This window comes from Apodemus sylvaticus, chromosome 1, assembly GCF_947179515.1.
Source record: "Apodemus sylvaticus chromosome 1, mApoSyl1.1, whole genome shotgun sequence".
NCBI lineage: Eukaryota > Metazoa > Chordata > Mammalia > Rodentia > Muridae > Apodemus > Apodemus sylvaticus.
Genome location: NC_067472.1, coordinates 63,801,543 through 63,817,637, shown reverse-complemented (window position 1 = coordinate 63,817,637; position 16,095 = coordinate 63,801,543). Strand labels below are relative to the sequence as shown.

Genomic DNA, 16,095 nt, shown 5'->3' with positions numbered 1-16,095 from the left:
ACTGGTAGTCATCTCAGGCTAGCCCCCCACTGGTCCCCATGATACTCATCTGGTGGTTGTCTCAGGCTTGCTCCTTGTCTAGGCATCGTGGAGCTGGACTGGTGGTTGTCCCAGGCTAGCCTCCCTGTCTGGGCATCCTGGAGCTGGGCTGGTGGTTGTCCCAGGCTAGCCTCCCTGTCTGGGCATCCTGGAGCTGGTCTGGTGGTTGTCCCAGGCTAGCCTCCCTGTCTGGGCATCGTGGAGCTGGGCTGGTGGTTGTCTCAGACTCAATCTTTTCAGGGACTGTCAGGCTGTGAATGGTTTAGATGTTCACAGGTCAGGACACTGAGAGTAGATATAGCCACTCTCCTCTCTGCCACCTACAGAAACACACATGGCACAGTAGCCGTGCCTGCAATGTTCCTCTAGGACAATGATACATCTGAAATTTTTTTATTTACTTAAATTTTGTATTTAATGTGTTTGAATTTTTTATTTTCATTGTTTTTTATTTTTATGTGTATGAATGTTTTCACAGCATATATATCTGTGTGCCATATATATTCCTGGGGCCTGCGGAGGTTACCCTAGAATTGGAGTTACAGTTGTGAACCACCATGTAGGTGCTAGGAACCAATCCCAGGTCCTTTACAAGAGCAACAAGTGTGAGCCATCTCTTCAGCCCCTCATCACTTATTTTAAAAGTCTTGCTCCGGGCCAGAGAGATGGCTCAGTGGGTAAGAGCACCACACCAACTGTACTTCTGAAGGTTATGAGTTCAAATCCCAGCAACCACATGGTGGCTCACAACCATCTCATAAGAGATATGATGCTCTCTTCTGGTGTTACATATAATAAATAAATTTAAAAAAAAGTCTTGCCCCAAGCCAGGCGTGGTGGCGCACGCCTGTAATCCCAGCACTTGGGAGGCAGAGGCAGGCGGATTTCTGAGTTCGAGGCCAGCCTGGTCTACAGAGTGAGTTCCAGGACAGCCAGGGCTATACAGAGAAACCCTGTCTCGAAAAACCAAATCCAAAAAACCAATAAAAAAAAAAAGTCTTCCCCCAGTTCAGAGGCAGAATATTCCCTGACCATTACTTTCCTGTACTGAGCACAGTTAAAAACTCCTCCCCACCACCCCCCATTTAAACCCGGAGCCATGGATTTCTCTTGGCTCTGATGGGAGTCGTTGGTTATAACTTGCTCTCTCCCTTTCTCATTACTTCTTCCCAGGAGAAACACTGTAGCAGAGTTAATTCATGCTGCTTATCCATTGCACCTCCCCCAGTCATACAAAGCAGAGCCAGTGCCTTCAGATCATTTTTGAAAATGTTTATTTGTCTTGGTGGTTTGCCTGCATGGATGTTAAGATGCAGATGCCCTGGAATCAGAGCCACAGAGAGTCGGGAGGGGCCATGTGGGTGCTGAGACTTGAACCCAGGTCCTCTGGAAGCCAGTGCTCTAACCACTGAGCCATCTCTCCAGCCTCAGCCTTCCCTGCTTTTCCTACAGTTCAGATGCTAATATGGAAGACAGCATCCAAACATCTTTTCCCTGACGTGATCAAATTCTAGACAGCTGAGTCTCAGTTCTATGTCTTATTAGTTCTACAGCAAAGACCACTGAAGCAATGCCTCAGCATGTTCCTCGTTCTGTCCCTTATTTTCTTAGGGTTATTACTGCTGTGGCGAAACACCACAGCCAAAAGCAACTTGGGGAAGAAAGGCTTTATTTCACTTCATCACCAAAATTAGTAAGGTAAGGAACTCAGTCAGGAGGGCAGGAGCCTGGAGGGGGAAGCTGCCGCAGAGGCCGTATGGGGTGCTACTTACTGGTTTGCCCAGCCTGCTTTCTTTTCTTTTTCTTTCTTTCTTTTCTTTCTTTTTTTTTTTTTTTTTTTTTTGGATTTGGTTTTTTTTCGAGACAGGGTTTCTCTGTGTAGCCCTGGCTGTCCTGAAACTCACTCTGTAGACCAGGCTGGCCTCGAACTCAGAAATCCACCTGCCTCTGCCTCCCAGAGTGCTGGGATTGCAGGTGTGTGCCACCATGCCCGGCTGCTCAGCCTGCTTTCTTATAGAACCCAGGACCACCACCAGCCCAAGGGTAGCCCCTCTCATGACAGACTACATCACTCACTAAGAAAATGCCCTACAGGCTTGCCTCCAGTCTAATGGAGGCTTATTCTCTGACGAGGCTTCCTGTTCTCAGGTGACTCTAGCTTGTGCCAGATGGACTTAAAGCTAGCCAGCACATTTATACACTGCTCTGGACACTGTAATATATCTTCTATCCCATGTAGTTTGGGAGCGTCCTCACAGAGATGTGGTGGATCCCGTTTATTTAGAAGGCATGCCACCTTATACCAAGGTTTTCACATTACAACTTAGGCTGTCTTGAAATCCTTATTTAGTAGGGACTGACTGGCCTTAAATGTATGGTAGGTAATAACTCCTGCCTCAGTCTCCTAAGGACTGGGATTTTAGGAATGAACTACCATACCAAGCTAATATTTTCTTTCTTCTAGTTCAATGTTTTTTGTTAGTGATGGTTTTGGTTTTTCAAAGACAAGGTTTCTCTGTATGTAACCCTGGCTGTCCTGAAACTCCATCTGTAGATCAGGGTGGCTTAGAACTCAGAGAACTTCTGCCTCTTGAGTGCTGGAATCAAAGGCAAGTGCCATCACCAGCTTTAGTTCAATGTTTTATCACCCATAGCAAGGCTAAAGCAATGGTCACCACAGCACAGAGATACGCTATACCATACTGTGTAGAGTAAAATGGTCTTATCAGGCTTGTACCCCATTCTCCACTAAACAGTTCACTCTCAGATGGTTTAGGTTAAGTTACATGTCTCATGCCCTCATCCCTTTGTGAGACTATTCCTGGGGAGTGTAAGCAAATGTCTATTCACCCCAGATATGGAACTGACAATAGATCAAAGTACAGATACCACCAAAGTCCAACTTGGTTTTATTGGGGTTACTTACAGAAGCAGAAATGACTCAAAGGCAGCTGCATCACCACGAGTCACCCCCAGCATGGGTGATAATACGCAGAAGCTGGGACTCTGGAGGACGATCTGCATCCTGAAAAGAGCTCAACAGGCGGGAGAATGTCCTTCCCAGGCGGCTCGGTTGGTCTGAGCCCCTTACAGAAAGCTTTGCTGGTCTTTGTTTCTTCTAGGTCACTGCTTCTTCCAGGAAGCTGGGATTGTGAGATGGTGAACACCTTTAGTGCTTATAAAGTCCACTCACTAGTGACATTAAACTGGTCAGTTTCTGGGCCTTCTTGAAGCTATTTTAAATTTACTTCTTGTCTTACTGAGCTTTCCTGCAGATTGGAATGATAACACCCCCATAGCAAAAATTGCTTCTGACTAGGCGGTGGTGGCACATGCCTGTAATTCCAGCACTCTGGGAGGCAGAGGCAGGCAGATCTCTGAGTTCGAGGCCAGCCTGGTCTACAGAGTGAATTCCAGGACATCCAGGGCTACACAGAGAAAACCTGTCTCAAAAAAAACAAATCCTGGGGGAAAAAAAAAAGAACTGCTTCTGTTCCTCCCAACTTAGGGTTAGGGGTTAGGGTCAGGGTTAGGGTCAGGGTTAGGGTTGTAGATTCTACCTATTGGACTAGTAAGTGTTGTGTGACTTCTGAAAATATTCCCTCTGGCAGCACTATTTTGAGCCAAACTGCCGCCATCTTTATCAGATCAGCTGTGCCCACTTGCAAAAGATCATCATAGCTATGCTTGCTGAATGTTGGTGGCTCCTTCATAGGAGGAGGGGTGGGAAGGGTCATTAGATGCTCACCTGAATATCCAATCATTCTTACCAACCTGTTGTAATTCAGCTCTAACCAGATGGGCCTCAGATCCATCCCAAAAGGGTATAGAGTATATAGGCTGGGAAGGACTAGGGAACTTCACCTGTACAGCCATGAGAAAATCATCATCCACGGTGTGTGTGTGTGTGTGTGTGTGTGTGTGTATGTGTGTGCAGACTTTCCAGTGTGGATGCTGTGGGTTTAACCATGCTCTTGTCAGTAACCTATCCAGGATCTGTAAGAAAGTCCAAAAATGGGGCTGGAAAAATGGCTCAGTGGAGAAGAGCACTGGCTGCTCTTGCAAGGGACCTGGGGTCAGTTCCCGGCACCCACGACTCACAGCTGTCTGATTCCAGTTCAGGGGATCCATGGCACCAGACATGCATGTGGTACACATATGTGTGCATGCAGGGAAAACACCTGTACACATAATCAAACTTTATTTTTTGTCACTGGGGTTTTGGAGGGGAGGGGAGGTGGGAGGCAGTCCTTCTACTCCAGGCAATAATTGTCTCAACAGATAGGAACAAACATTTACCCCAATTAGGGCACTGATAACAGACCAAGGGAACAAGTGCATCCCAGCTCAGCTCGGTGAACCAGTAAATGGTTGGTCTTACAGGAGCGTGGGTGACACAAACATCTGCTTCACCGATAATGACCATGCCAGGATGGGTGGTGACTTCCCGAGAGCTCCCTAGGTGGAGTCCCCTTTAGTTAGCCTGACCCTCAAGCACAATAGTTCTCAGCCTTCTAATGCTGCAACCATTTATGGCTGGATGACCCCCAGCCATAAAATTGTGTTTACTTCATAGATGTAATTTTGCTACTGTTATGAACCAAAATGAAAATATCTTTTTACATGCTGGATATCTGATATTCGATGCCACCCCACCCACACCCACCCCTGCAAAGGGGTTGTGGCCCACAAGTTGAGAAACACTACCCTAGAGGCAGCCTCTGTGGCCCCTGGTATATTAAAGTCCACCTTCCAGTGAACTTGAATAGAGTCAGTTGAAGCCAAGTATGGTTGTCCATGCCTGTAATCTTAGCACTTGGAAGACAGGGGCAGGAAGACCAAAAATTCAAGGCCAGTCTCTCTCTCTCTCTCTCTCTCTCTCTCTTTTTTTTTTTTTTTTTTTTTTTTTTGGTTTTTCGAGACAGGGTTTCTCTGTGTAGCCCTGGCTGTCCTGGAACTCACTCTGTAGACCAGGCTGGCCTTGAACTCAGAAATCCGCCCAGCCTCTGCCTCCCAAGTGCTGAGATTAAAGGCGAGTGACACCACTGCCCAACTTGGCTCACAACCACCTGTAACAGGATCTGATACCCTCTTCTGGTGTGTCTGAAGACAGCTGCAGTATACTCTTGAAATATATAAAATAAAATAAATAAAATCTTTTAAAAAGAGATACTAAAAAAAAAAGTGTGCTTGGTCCTTTTTTTTTTTTTTTTTTTTTTTTTTTTTTTTTTTTGTCAACTTGACACAAGCTAGAATTATCCAGGAAGTGGGAACTTCAAATGAGATAATGCCTCCTTCATCAAGATTAGCCCGTTGAAAAGGTCTGTGAGACTTTTGGCTTGTCTGGAACTCCCTATGTAAACCAGGCTGGCCTTGAATCCACCTGCCTCTGCCTCTAGGATGCTGGGATTAAAGTTCTGTATCACTAAGTCTGGCTCCATTTTCTTAGTTAATGATTGGTGAGGGAAGGCCCATATCACAACAGCGGGCGGGCGGTGGGCGGTGCAACCCCTGAGCAGGTGGTCCTGGAAGTTGAGAACTGTAACTCACAACCAAAAAGTAGTCTGGGCAAACCAAGGGAAGCAAGCCAGTAAGAAGTTTTCTCCAAGCCAGGCGGTGGTGGCGCACGCCCGTAATCCCAGCACTCTGGGAGGCAGAGGCAGGTGGATTTTTGAGTTCGAGGCCAGCCTGGTCTACAGAGTGAGTTTCAGGACAGCCAGGGCTACACAGAGAAACCCTGTCTCGAAAAACCAAAAAAAAAAAAAAAAAAAAAAAGAAGAAGAAGTTTTCTCCAGGCCTCTTTCTTGCATTCCTACCTTGATTTACCTGGAAGTGTAAGATACAATCAATCAACCTCGTCAAGTTGCTTTTGGACGTGGTGCTTATCACAGCAATAGAGAGCAAACTATCTGACATACACATATATGTGTGAGAGCTTGAGCCAGTATATTCAAAGAACTGCAAACCAATAATGAGAACACAGTAAAAGAATTGCCCTTACTATTCTTATTAATGACTGAAGATACAGTTCACATCTCAACTTTCTCAAACTGCTACTTATCTGGGACAGATTTCCAGGAGAAATGCAAAATCATGGGCAAAGGGATCACCCAGCAGCTTAAGGCAACAGCAGACCCACTCCATCTGCGAAGCGGAAGCTGGTGGCTTTGCCAGAAGTTGCCCAAGAGACCATACAGCTGTAGGATTCTGACTGCGCTTCAGCTTGTCTGCTTGTAGGCAAGGGCTGCGCCGAGCTTGCCCTACCGCTAGCGCACATAAGGAGAAAGGGATGCACTTTGACGTTCCGCCGCGGAGGAGGGAGGACCTGTAGGGGATGCACAGTTGGAGGCAAGGACCCGCTCAAGGATTAGCATGGTTCTGGAGCGAGAGCGCTTCAAAGTCTCATCAATCCGCAGGCCGTTTGGGTCTGAGGCTTACTGAGCGCGCGTCTTAGTAGAACCCGTTGTCTGTTCATTCTAAGCATCCGAGCTCTAGAGGGGTATACCCGGGGTACACTCTCCTTGGACTGGTAGGAAATAAGCGCGCCACTAAGGAAGAGTTCTCGGACCGGGACACGGGGCGTGGCCTACGGCAAGGACTCCAAGCACATGGGCGGGGCTGGTCTCCAGGCTTCATTTAGCTTTGCTATGATTGGCCAGGACGCGCGGGGCATTGTGGGTTACCACGCACGGGCTACGGCCTCAGCGGTGCGCTTCGCAATGTCGGGGTCTTCGGTAAAGCGCCAGAGGATGGAGTCCGCCTTGGACCAGCTCAAGCAGTTCACCACCGTGGTGGCCGACACGGGTGATTTCAACGGTAAGAGGGCGCCCTGTATAAACTGCTGCGCCCCCAATTTTGTAACTAGCACCGGTGTGGGTGCCAGGGGCGGAGCCTCGCGGGCGCTGGAGCCGGGATTGGTGAGTGTGCGGAACCTTCATGGATCAATAGCCTCTGGGCTATTTGTGACCCTGGGAGCCTGGCGCGAAGTTTCGGTGGGTCCAGGTAGTCCGAGGAAGAGTATCCCTGACTCCGGGTGTCCCCACCCCACCTCCAATCCCCGACGATGACACAGGCTCAACTTTGGAGCCAGTGCAGTCTGCCAGACTGGGACGGCCTCGCTGGACACCATCTGCTTTTGCAGCCCGTTGCACTGGCTTTCCAAATGCACCTGGTAACTGTCTGTGGACAGTACACAGCATGGCTGGAGGCAGACCCAATGCATACACTAAATCAAATGGTTATTATTGTCAGACTTCCTTTTCTTTTGAGACAAGGTCTCACAGTGTCGGCCAGGCTGCCCTGGAATCCTCCTGCCTTAGCCTAAGTGCTGGATTAGGTAGTGCCTCTATGCGTAGCTCCAGTACTCAGATTTTCCTGGACTTGGTAGGAACTCGGAAAACATAAATGGAAAGGCTTGTGCTGTTAGTTTAGCTCTCAACCTTGTAGAGTGGTGTAGGTGATCTCACATGTGCCATGAGAAAAAGACTTTCAGGAAATGGTCCGTGTGAGCCCGGTACAAAAGCACTTCTGCTCTTTTCTGCCTTCTCACGGTGACTTGAGAAACAGGCTTTAATTCCTCATGAGTAAGTGCATTGTTTATCTCTCAGAGAGTCGGGAAGAGTGATTAAGCATATTTGGGCTGCTTGGCTATAAGGACAGGCTTGATGTGGATCTAACAGCAAACCTGTCTGACTCCAGCTATGTTTGTCAGAGGGCTTCCAGAAAGCAGTCCGGGAGTCCTGAGGTTTTTCCACCGTGTGTGTAGTACAGAGTTTATGGGCTAATATTGTTAAGAGAGCAAGAGACAGGCATGGTAGTGAATGCCTGCATTTGGGAGGCAGAGGCAGGCACATCTTTATGAGTTTGAGGCCAGCCTGGTCTACATGGTTCCGGGCAAGCCAGAGCTACATAGTAAGAGCCTGTCTCAAACAACAACAAAAAGCACATTCATTGATAGTGTAGCTTAAAACAAGGTAAATAATTATAAACACTGTCAGATACAAAGTCTGTTGTATAGTGAAAGTTTCTTTTGGTGTTTGTTTGAAGACAGAGTTCTCTGTGTAGCCCTGACTTTCCAGGAACTTGATTTGTAGACTGGGCTGGTCTTGAACTCAGAGATCTGCCTGCCTCTCTGCCTCCCTAAGTGCTGGGATGGACATCGTGCACCACCACTGCCTGGCTGTGGTGAGGTTCTTCACTCCTTGGGTATCACAGGCTCCTGAAAATAGAATTTTCAGAACTCAGAACGCTTTGACCCGTTCATTTTCCTCTGACCCTCAGGGTCTTTGGGCCTCAGTGCTCACCTGTAGGGTAGGATAGAGATCAAGCTCAGGCATTACGCCTGCTAAAACAGGTCCCCTGCCACTGAACTGTTCTCCAGGCCCTGGGTCTGCAGTTTTATATGACAGAAGCAATGTTTTTTTGTGTACCCTTAAGTGGATTCACACCTCAGCCAGCACCACTCCAGAGCACATTTTCCCCTACTTCTTATTTTGAAATAACCTCAAACTCCTGAGATGTTGCAAAAGGAGCCCATACACCCTTTGCCCAGTTTCCCTAGTGATGTCCAAATCAGGAAGCAAGACACCAGAATGAGCCACGCATTGTGCTGCCTGCAGGCTAGGCCTGCGCTGGTTATCTCTGCAGCTGTTTCATAACTCAAGACTTACACTAGCTCCGTGAGGACACAGAACTTTCCTGTTCTTGTTACCCAAAGACGTTAAGTGCATGGTGGTGCAGACCTATAATATAATCCTAACACAGGGGAGCAGAGCAGGAGGACTACAAGTCTGAGGTCACCCTGTGTTGTTTAGCTACATAAGATCCTGGTAATCCTGGTGTGTGGGTCTGGAAAAGAAAAAGGAGCAGGAACATTCTGAAATTACTAGTGTGCTTTAAAAAAAAAAGTTAGGCAAGCTCATGTCCTCCTGGCCTGGCACTCTGTGCATCTGCTGCTCATGTGCCTGTTCATTTGGATAACTGAGCTGACCGTGGCCAAGTCACACCTCTTTGCCTTTTCTAAATTCCTGGGGGGGGGGGAACCAATATGTTAAAGGGGCCAAAACAGCTGGGCATAATATGCCCCCCAACACACACATGGCGTACACACAAGGAGCCAAAACAGCTGGGCATAATATGCCCCCCAAAACACACACACCCCACCTCACCCCCAGGTTAAAGAACCAAAGCATGTCTGCCAGTGGTTTGGAGTTACAGCACCACCTTCTGGCCGTTGGGCAGTAGGACAAGCTTGTGGAACGTGTTCTCCCAGCATCCTCATAGTTCCAATCCTAGTGACCCCACAGCAGTTCTTATGGGGAATGATTGTTCCAGGGTGCTTAGTTTTTGTTGTTGTTGCTTGTTTTGTTAGATAGGGTCTCACTGTGTAGGCCTGGAACCAGCTATGTAGACCAGGCTGGCTTCAAACTTTGGCTCGTTTTTTTAAATTTTACTATTTAAGATGTTGCAAATCAAATAAAAAATTCACATATCGAAATGGTTTGGTTGTTTGTTTTGTTTTGAGACATAATCCTACTATGTAGCCCTGATTGTAGTCAAAGCAGGCCTTGAACTCACAGATTTCAAGACACAGTACCTATGTCTGCTTCCAGAGTGCTGGGATTGAAGCCATGTGCCACCACAGCAAGCTTGTGGTTTGTTCTGTTGTGTCAGGGTCTTGCTCTGTAACCCAGGCTGACCATAACTCTCAGTCATCTGAGCTAGGGTCACACTGCCACGGTGGCCAGCTCGTGTGTGTGTGTGTGTGTGTGTGTGTGTGTGGTGGGGAGGGGGGCTGAGTGCTGTCTTCATGTCGAGGGCCGCTTCGTGGCCAGCCTCTGGAGCTGCTGTGAGTATTGTCACTGTGATCCACTTGGGATTGCTGCCAGGCACTGTTCTCCATCTCTGGTGACAGCTGCTTCAGGTCACTCCGACAGACCCCTGAAGGAACGTAAGAGAGGGATGATTTGTTTTGTCCCAGAGTTTCTAAGGTTTTGGTCCGTTGTGGTAGAGAGGGCCCAGGTAAAGCCAAGCAGCTCCTCTTATGGCAGACAGGAAGCAGGGAGGACGTCTGTGCTAGCAGGCCGTCTCCTGTATTCCATGGGGCCTCTGGTCTATAGGATAGGCTCTCCCTTAGCTATCCTCTTAGAAACGCAGACAAGCCAGGGTAGCTAGATCTGGATGCTTCTTGGTCCATTCCAGCAGACAACAAGATTAACCATGCCATCTGCTTTTGACATTTTCTTGCCTAGCCATCGATGAGTACAAGCCCCAGGATGCCACCACCAACCCGTCCCTGATCCTGGCTGCAGCACAGATGCCTGCCTACCAAGGGCTGGTGGAGGAGGCCATTGCCTATGGCAAGAAGCTGGGTGGGTGAGTATGGCAGAGAGCTGAGAAGGTCCCACTCCGCACTCTCGCTGTGGCTCTGAGTCATCCCAGTACAAACACCTCCAGCTGAGATGTAGAACACTCAGGAACTCCCAGGTTCCAGCCTCTGACAGGCTCCACAGTTCTGGCGGCCGCGCTTTGCCTTCTGGTCGTTGTTACTTTCTTTCTTCAGTTTTTTGTTTGGTTGGGTTTTTTTGGTTTTATTCATTCATTTACTCATTCATTCATTTCGTTTGGTTTTTGGAGACAGAGTCTCTGTGTAGCCATGGAGATCCTAAACATTACGTAGACCAGGCTGGCCTCATAGACATCCTTCTGCTTCTGCCTCCTGAGTGCTGAGATTGAAGGGATGTACCACCTTGCCCAGATGCCATTATTTTTAACAAGTCTAATGGATTATAGTAAAATGTGCATTGGGACAGCCATCACCACAATCTCTTCTCCTCCTCCTCCTTCCCTGTCTGTGTCCTCGGTTTCTTGTCTGTATGAGACCCCAGGCGTTACTGTGCAGCCAGGCTACTTTTTTATTTTTTAAGATTTATTTATTTTATGTATGTAAATACAGTATCACTGTCTGGAGACACACCAGAAGAGGGCATCATATCCCATTACAGATAGTTGTGAGTCTCCATGTGGTTGCTAGGAATTGAACTCAGGACCTGTGGAAGAGCAGACAGTGCTCTTAACCACTGAGCCATCTCTCAGCTCCCAGCCAGGCTGCTGTTACTATTAAGCATGCTGCCCAAGTGCTCAGATAACAGCGTGCCACTGTGCTGGCCTTCAATCTTTTTCTTGTTTCTATAGTTTTAACTCTTCCATGTTGTCACATGGGTCATAAATATGTAGTCCTGGGCTGGAGAGATGGCTCAGTGGTTAAGAGCTCTTCCAAAGAGTGGTTAAGACTGCTCTTCCGAAGGTCGTGAGTTCAGTCCCCAGCAACCACATGGTGGCTCGCAACCATCCATAATGAGATCTGATGCCGTCTCCTGGGGTGTCTGAAGACAGCTACAGTGTACTTACATATAATAAATAAATCTTTTTTAAAAATGTGTAGTACTTTTTGATATGCTAATTGTACATATTTATGAGTTATGGAGTGATACTTTTATGCTGTAAACAATCTGTGGTCAAATCAAGTTGGTTGACATTTCACTCTCCTTTCTTGGGAGTATTGTTTCTTGGGGTTGCACAAAAAGATAATTTTATGCAAATGCCAAAGGATAGAGTTTAGTCTGAAAGATGAGAAAGTTCTTGGTGGTGCATACCTTTAAACCCAGCACTCAGGAGGCACAGGCAGGTGGATCTCTGAGTTTGAAGCCAGCCTTGTCTACAAATTGAGTTTTAGGACAGCCAGGACTACATAGAGAAACCCTGTCTAAATAACAAAAAACAAAAGAAAAAGTTATAAAGACGATGTGATTCCCAACAATGTAATTTGAAATGTTTAAGATGGCATGGTTTATGGGATAGCTGGTTCACTATAATAAAACTGGTTTCTTTTGGGCCTGCCTGTCTTTTCCCAGGCTGGCCTCAAACTTGGAACCTTCCCGCTTCTACCCTTCGAGTTCTGTGATTAGTAGCATGTGCTGTGTGAGTTTGAGACCAGTCTGCTCTATAATAGCGAGTTCCAGGACAGCCAGAGCTTAATAGGGAGACCTGTCTGTCTCAAACAGAATAAAACAAAGTAGCATGTGCTTTCATATCCATCCTGGGGAGGGTGAAGAGAAGGAAATTTGACAAGAGTCAGAAAGTCTTACAGGTTACCCCGAAGCCCTCAAAGTTTCTAACACAACTTTCCCTTCTGGATTCAGGCCACAGGAGGAGCAGATTAAAAATGCCATTGATAAACTTTTTGTGCTGTTTGGAGCAGAAATACTAAAGAAGATTCCAGGCCGTGTATCCACAGAAGTTGATGCAAGGTATGTGGGGTAGAGTAGGGAGGAGCAGGTACCTGGTGGCATCAGTGGTTTCAGTTTGCCCTTGAGATTCCCCACAATCGTTTAGTGGTGTAATACACATTCTATTAGGGGCGTACACAGAAGTGATGGCTAAGAACTCTCTAATGACTGGCCTTACTTGCACTAAGGGGTCCAGAAATTTGGTCTTTTTGTTGTTAATTTTTTGTGTTTTCAAGACAGAGTCTCACTATGTAGCTCTGGCTGTCCTAGAATTCACTATGTCGACCAGGCTGGCTTCTTTGAACTCAGAGAGACCTTCCTGCCTTTGCCTCCCATGTGCCAATAAACCTGGCAACTTTTTTTTTTTTTTTGAGACAGAGTTTTTCTGTGTAGCCCTGGTTATCCTGGAATTCACTCTGTAGACCAGGCTGGCCTCAAACTCAGAATTCCACCTGCTTCTGCCTCCCAAGTGCTGGGATTAAAAGCGTGCGCCACCACTGCCTGGTGGATATAGGCTTTGTACATGACAGGCCAACCAACAAGTTGGTCAAAGGCTTGACCATCTCAGCATATCCATGAACCCATTTTTCTGTTTGTTTTTTAAAACCAAGCGTCTTTTCAAAAGGCTGTTTATTTTTACGTGTGTGAGTATTTGTCTGTTTGTGGAGTATTTACACCACATATGCCTGATACTGTTGGAGGCCAAAGAGGGCATACAATCCCCTGGGACTGGAGTTACACAAAGCTGAGAGCGGCCATATGGATGCTGGGAACCAGACCGGTCCCCTGCAAGAGCAGTGGGTGGTGTCACTTGTAGCACAGGCGCATCTTGAACTGATTCTCCTGCCTCAGTCTCCTGAGTGCTGCTTACAAGGTTTGGCTATTGTGCCTGCTTCTAAAATTAGATCTCAAGTTGCTGAGTCCGAAGGGCTGAGTCCGAAGGAGTGGGAGGGGAGGGTTTGCCCAGTGAGCCACTCGGCTGTAGGATACTGACGTGCCCCGACCTGCCCCGACGTGCCCCCTTTCTTGCAGGCTTTCCTTTGATAAGGACGCCATGGTGGCGCGAGCCAGGCGCCTCATTGAGCTTTACAAGGAAGCTGGGATCAGCAAGGACAGAATTCTCATCAAGTTATCGTCCACCTGGGAGGGGATTCAGGCTGGAAAGTAAGTGTCCCCGGGAGGCAGGTTCACATTCTGTTTCTGTTCTAAGCAGCAAGCACCAGTTTCTGGGGGTCCCTGAGAGAAACCCGTGCTCTGCTTCAGGGTTAGCTCAGGCTGTGCCATTTGCTGGCTAAGGAGGAGTGTCTTTCTCTCGGTTTCTCCGTTGCCTCCTGGAACGGAGAGGCCTAAATTTATGTAAGTTTCTAACAAATTATCAGACACATAGTGCGCTCTGAGTAGAAGAGAATGCAAAACGGCAGAATCAGTCAGCCTCCTCTCTATGCCTCTTGTAGAAGTCGCCCGTGCCGGCTGGCCCAGGTAACTGGGGGCAGCAGAGATACTCACTCCTTTCTGCCCACACTGGCTCTTTCTCTGCCCAGAACCACTGATTTTTCCTTATTTGTCTGTTCTGGGTGTCACATAAATAGAGGCAGGTGATATGTGGACTGTTGTGTCTGGCTGTCGCGCTCAGCATGTTGTAGTGTGCCTTTGCCTCCTTCCTGTCAGGACAGTGTTCCAGGCAGTGGATCGTGTCCGTGCATCTGTCTCTTGCTGGGCATTGGGTCTGTTACCACTTGGAGGCTGTTTGAGATTAGTGCCGTGGACGCGGGCCTATATATGTTTTGGCGTGGGCACGGTTTTCCTTTCTCTTGGGCAGATGCAGAGAAGTAGGCTTACTGGGTTACGTAGTCAGTACATGGCGGAGACCCTGTCCTCTGCTGAGCCAGCATGGTATAAACTGCACCTGTGCTTAGATGCTGAAGTAGACACGCGGTGGAGGCAGCTCTGGGGACTGTGGCTGGGGTGGGTGGTCCAGGAGTACTGAGCCAAGGAAAGAAACTGCTTGCTGCAGGATAACTCCAGGCAGAGCTAGGTCCCAGTCACCCGTGGTAATGACCCACTGCTTCTAGCCTAGGAGCAGAGCCCACAGGAACTCTGAGAGGGGAGGGACCCTGTTACAATGCTGGAGCAGACATGGCCCCTTAGGGCCATATACTGCCTTTGTCTGCTGTGCAGTATAGATCTGGTCTATACTGGTCAGTCCCTATCCAGACCCACCCTCGAGGGAGTCTCAGGCTTGTCCTTCCCGTGCACGGCCCTGTTCCTGTTCCCACAGCTGAAGAACACGGGTGCCCAGCCTAGTGTGAGGCCGCACTCTGCCACCCTGCCCCTCTTGTCCACAGGGAGCTGGAGGAACAGCATGGCATCCACTGCAACATGACACTGCTTTTCTCCTTCGCCCAGGCTGTGGCCTGCGCTGAGGCGGGCGTGACGCTTATCTCTCCCTTTGTGGGGCGCATCCTTGACTGGCATGTGGCAAACACAGACAAGAAATCCTATGAACCCCAGGAGGACCCTGGTGAGCCACCCTTTAAGATCAAGGGGCAGGGAAACTCTGTGTTGAGGAGCTGGACTGGGGAACCAAGGCAGGGTGGGCTCAGACAGCAGCTCAGGGCGGCTCCAGGGCCATCCTGGAACATGCGTGGGTCTCCTCCAGGGGTGAAGAGTGTCACCAAAATCTACAACTACTACAAGAAGTTTGGCTACAAGACCATTGTCATGGGCGCCTCCTTCCGTAACACGGGTGAGATCAAAGCACTGGCCGGCTGTGATTTCCTCACCATCTCCCCGAAGCTCCTGGGGGAGCTGCTCAAGGATGGCAGCAAGCTGGCGCCCGCGCTCTCCGTCAAAGCAGGTAAGGCCAAGGGGCCCGATAAAACCCACGGGCAGACAGACGTTAGCCCTGAGGGGAGATAGCTAAGCCTGAGCAAGCCTTAGCGACAGTGATGAGTCCAAGGGCAGGGCGGGCGTGGAGAGCTGTGGTATTCCTCAGCCCAGACCAGTGACTTGGAGAAAGTCCATCTGGACGAGAAGGCCTTCCGTTGGCTGCACAACGAGGACCAAATGGCTGTGGAGAAGCTCTCCGATGGGATTCGAAAATTTGCTGCTGATGCCATAAAGTTGGAGCGGATGCTCACAGTGAGTTCCTGAGGGGCGGGCAGCTTTGGGCCTTTCCTTTCACCTGGGGGCAGGGTTTGGGCAGAGTTGAAAGTTACTGCAAGAGCCTGGCATGGTGGCTCACACCTGTAGTCCCTTCACTTTGAAGAGTGAGGCAAGAGGGTCACATTCAGTAGCCTGGGTCAGGAATGCTAGCACTGGCCTTCAGTCCAAGCACCTGAGAGGTAATGGCTGTCCTAAGAACGATGACACACACACACACACACACAGAGAGAGAGAGAGAGGGAGGGAAAGAGAGAGAGAGAGAGGAGAGGGCTGCACACACGCACACACACAGAGGAGAGGGCTGGGTGGGTTATGAATATGTTCTTGTTTTTTCCTTGGGACCTTGGTGGGTCTTAGCTGAGGCCCTCCCGTGACTCTGGCTCTGGTCATTTCTAGGAACGAATGTTCAGCGCTGAGAATGGGAAGTAGTGTGGCACCTGAGGCTGGACTCCCAGACCTGCACTGCCTTTGCGCTGGGTCCTAATTGCACATGGCTTGTGATGAATGAATCTTGCATTTTCTAGTGATCAGAGAAGGGATGGATCATAGGATTCTGATTTTATGTGAAATTTTGTCTAATTCATTAAAGCAGTCGCTTTTCCTA

General features: G+C 48.6%; 1 protein-coding gene and 1 non-coding gene across 2 annotated transcripts; one reads left to right on the top strand and one right to left on the bottom strand.

Annotated features, from left to right (window-relative positions):
• Window positions 1-281: 281 nt before the first annotated feature.
• On the bottom strand, window positions 282-414 carry LOC127676572 (small nucleolar RNA SNORA17). Its single transcript, XR_007976040.1, has one exon. It is a non-coding gene; the product is annotated as a small nucleolar RNA SNORA17 (small nucleolar RNA).
• Window positions 415-6,700: 6,286 nt separating this feature from the next.
• Window positions 6,701-16,095, top strand: Taldo1 (transaldolase 1). Its single transcript, XM_052195512.1, has 8 exons — window positions 6,701-6,855; window positions 10,290-10,413; window positions 12,240-12,347; window positions 13,359-13,490; window positions 14,672-14,847; window positions 14,986-15,183; window positions 15,322-15,467; window positions 15,888-16,095. The coding sequence occupies exons 1-8, from the start codon at window positions 6,759-6,761 to the stop codon at window positions 15,918-15,920; spliced, it is 1,014 nt and encodes a 337-aa protein (XP_052051472.1). The 5' UTR covers window positions 6,701-6,758; the 3' UTR covers window positions 15,921-16,095.

What these genes read in the sequence shown, in the direction of transcription:
- Taldo1 (XM_052195512.1), top strand. Translation starts at nt 6,759, where the DNA reads ATGTCGGGGTCTTCGGTAAAGCGCCAGAGGATGGAGTCCGCCTTGGAC. An exon ending in CGCGCTCTCCGTCAAAGCAG is followed by an intron (nt 15,184 to 15,321) that starts GTAAGGCCAAGG and finishes GGTATTCCTCAG; the next exon opens with CCCAGACCAGTGACTTGGAG. An exon ending in AGTTGGAGCGGATGCTCACA is followed by an intron (nt 15,468 to 15,887) that starts GTGAGTTCCTGA and finishes GGTCATTTCTAG; the next exon opens with GAACGAATGTTCAGCGCTGA.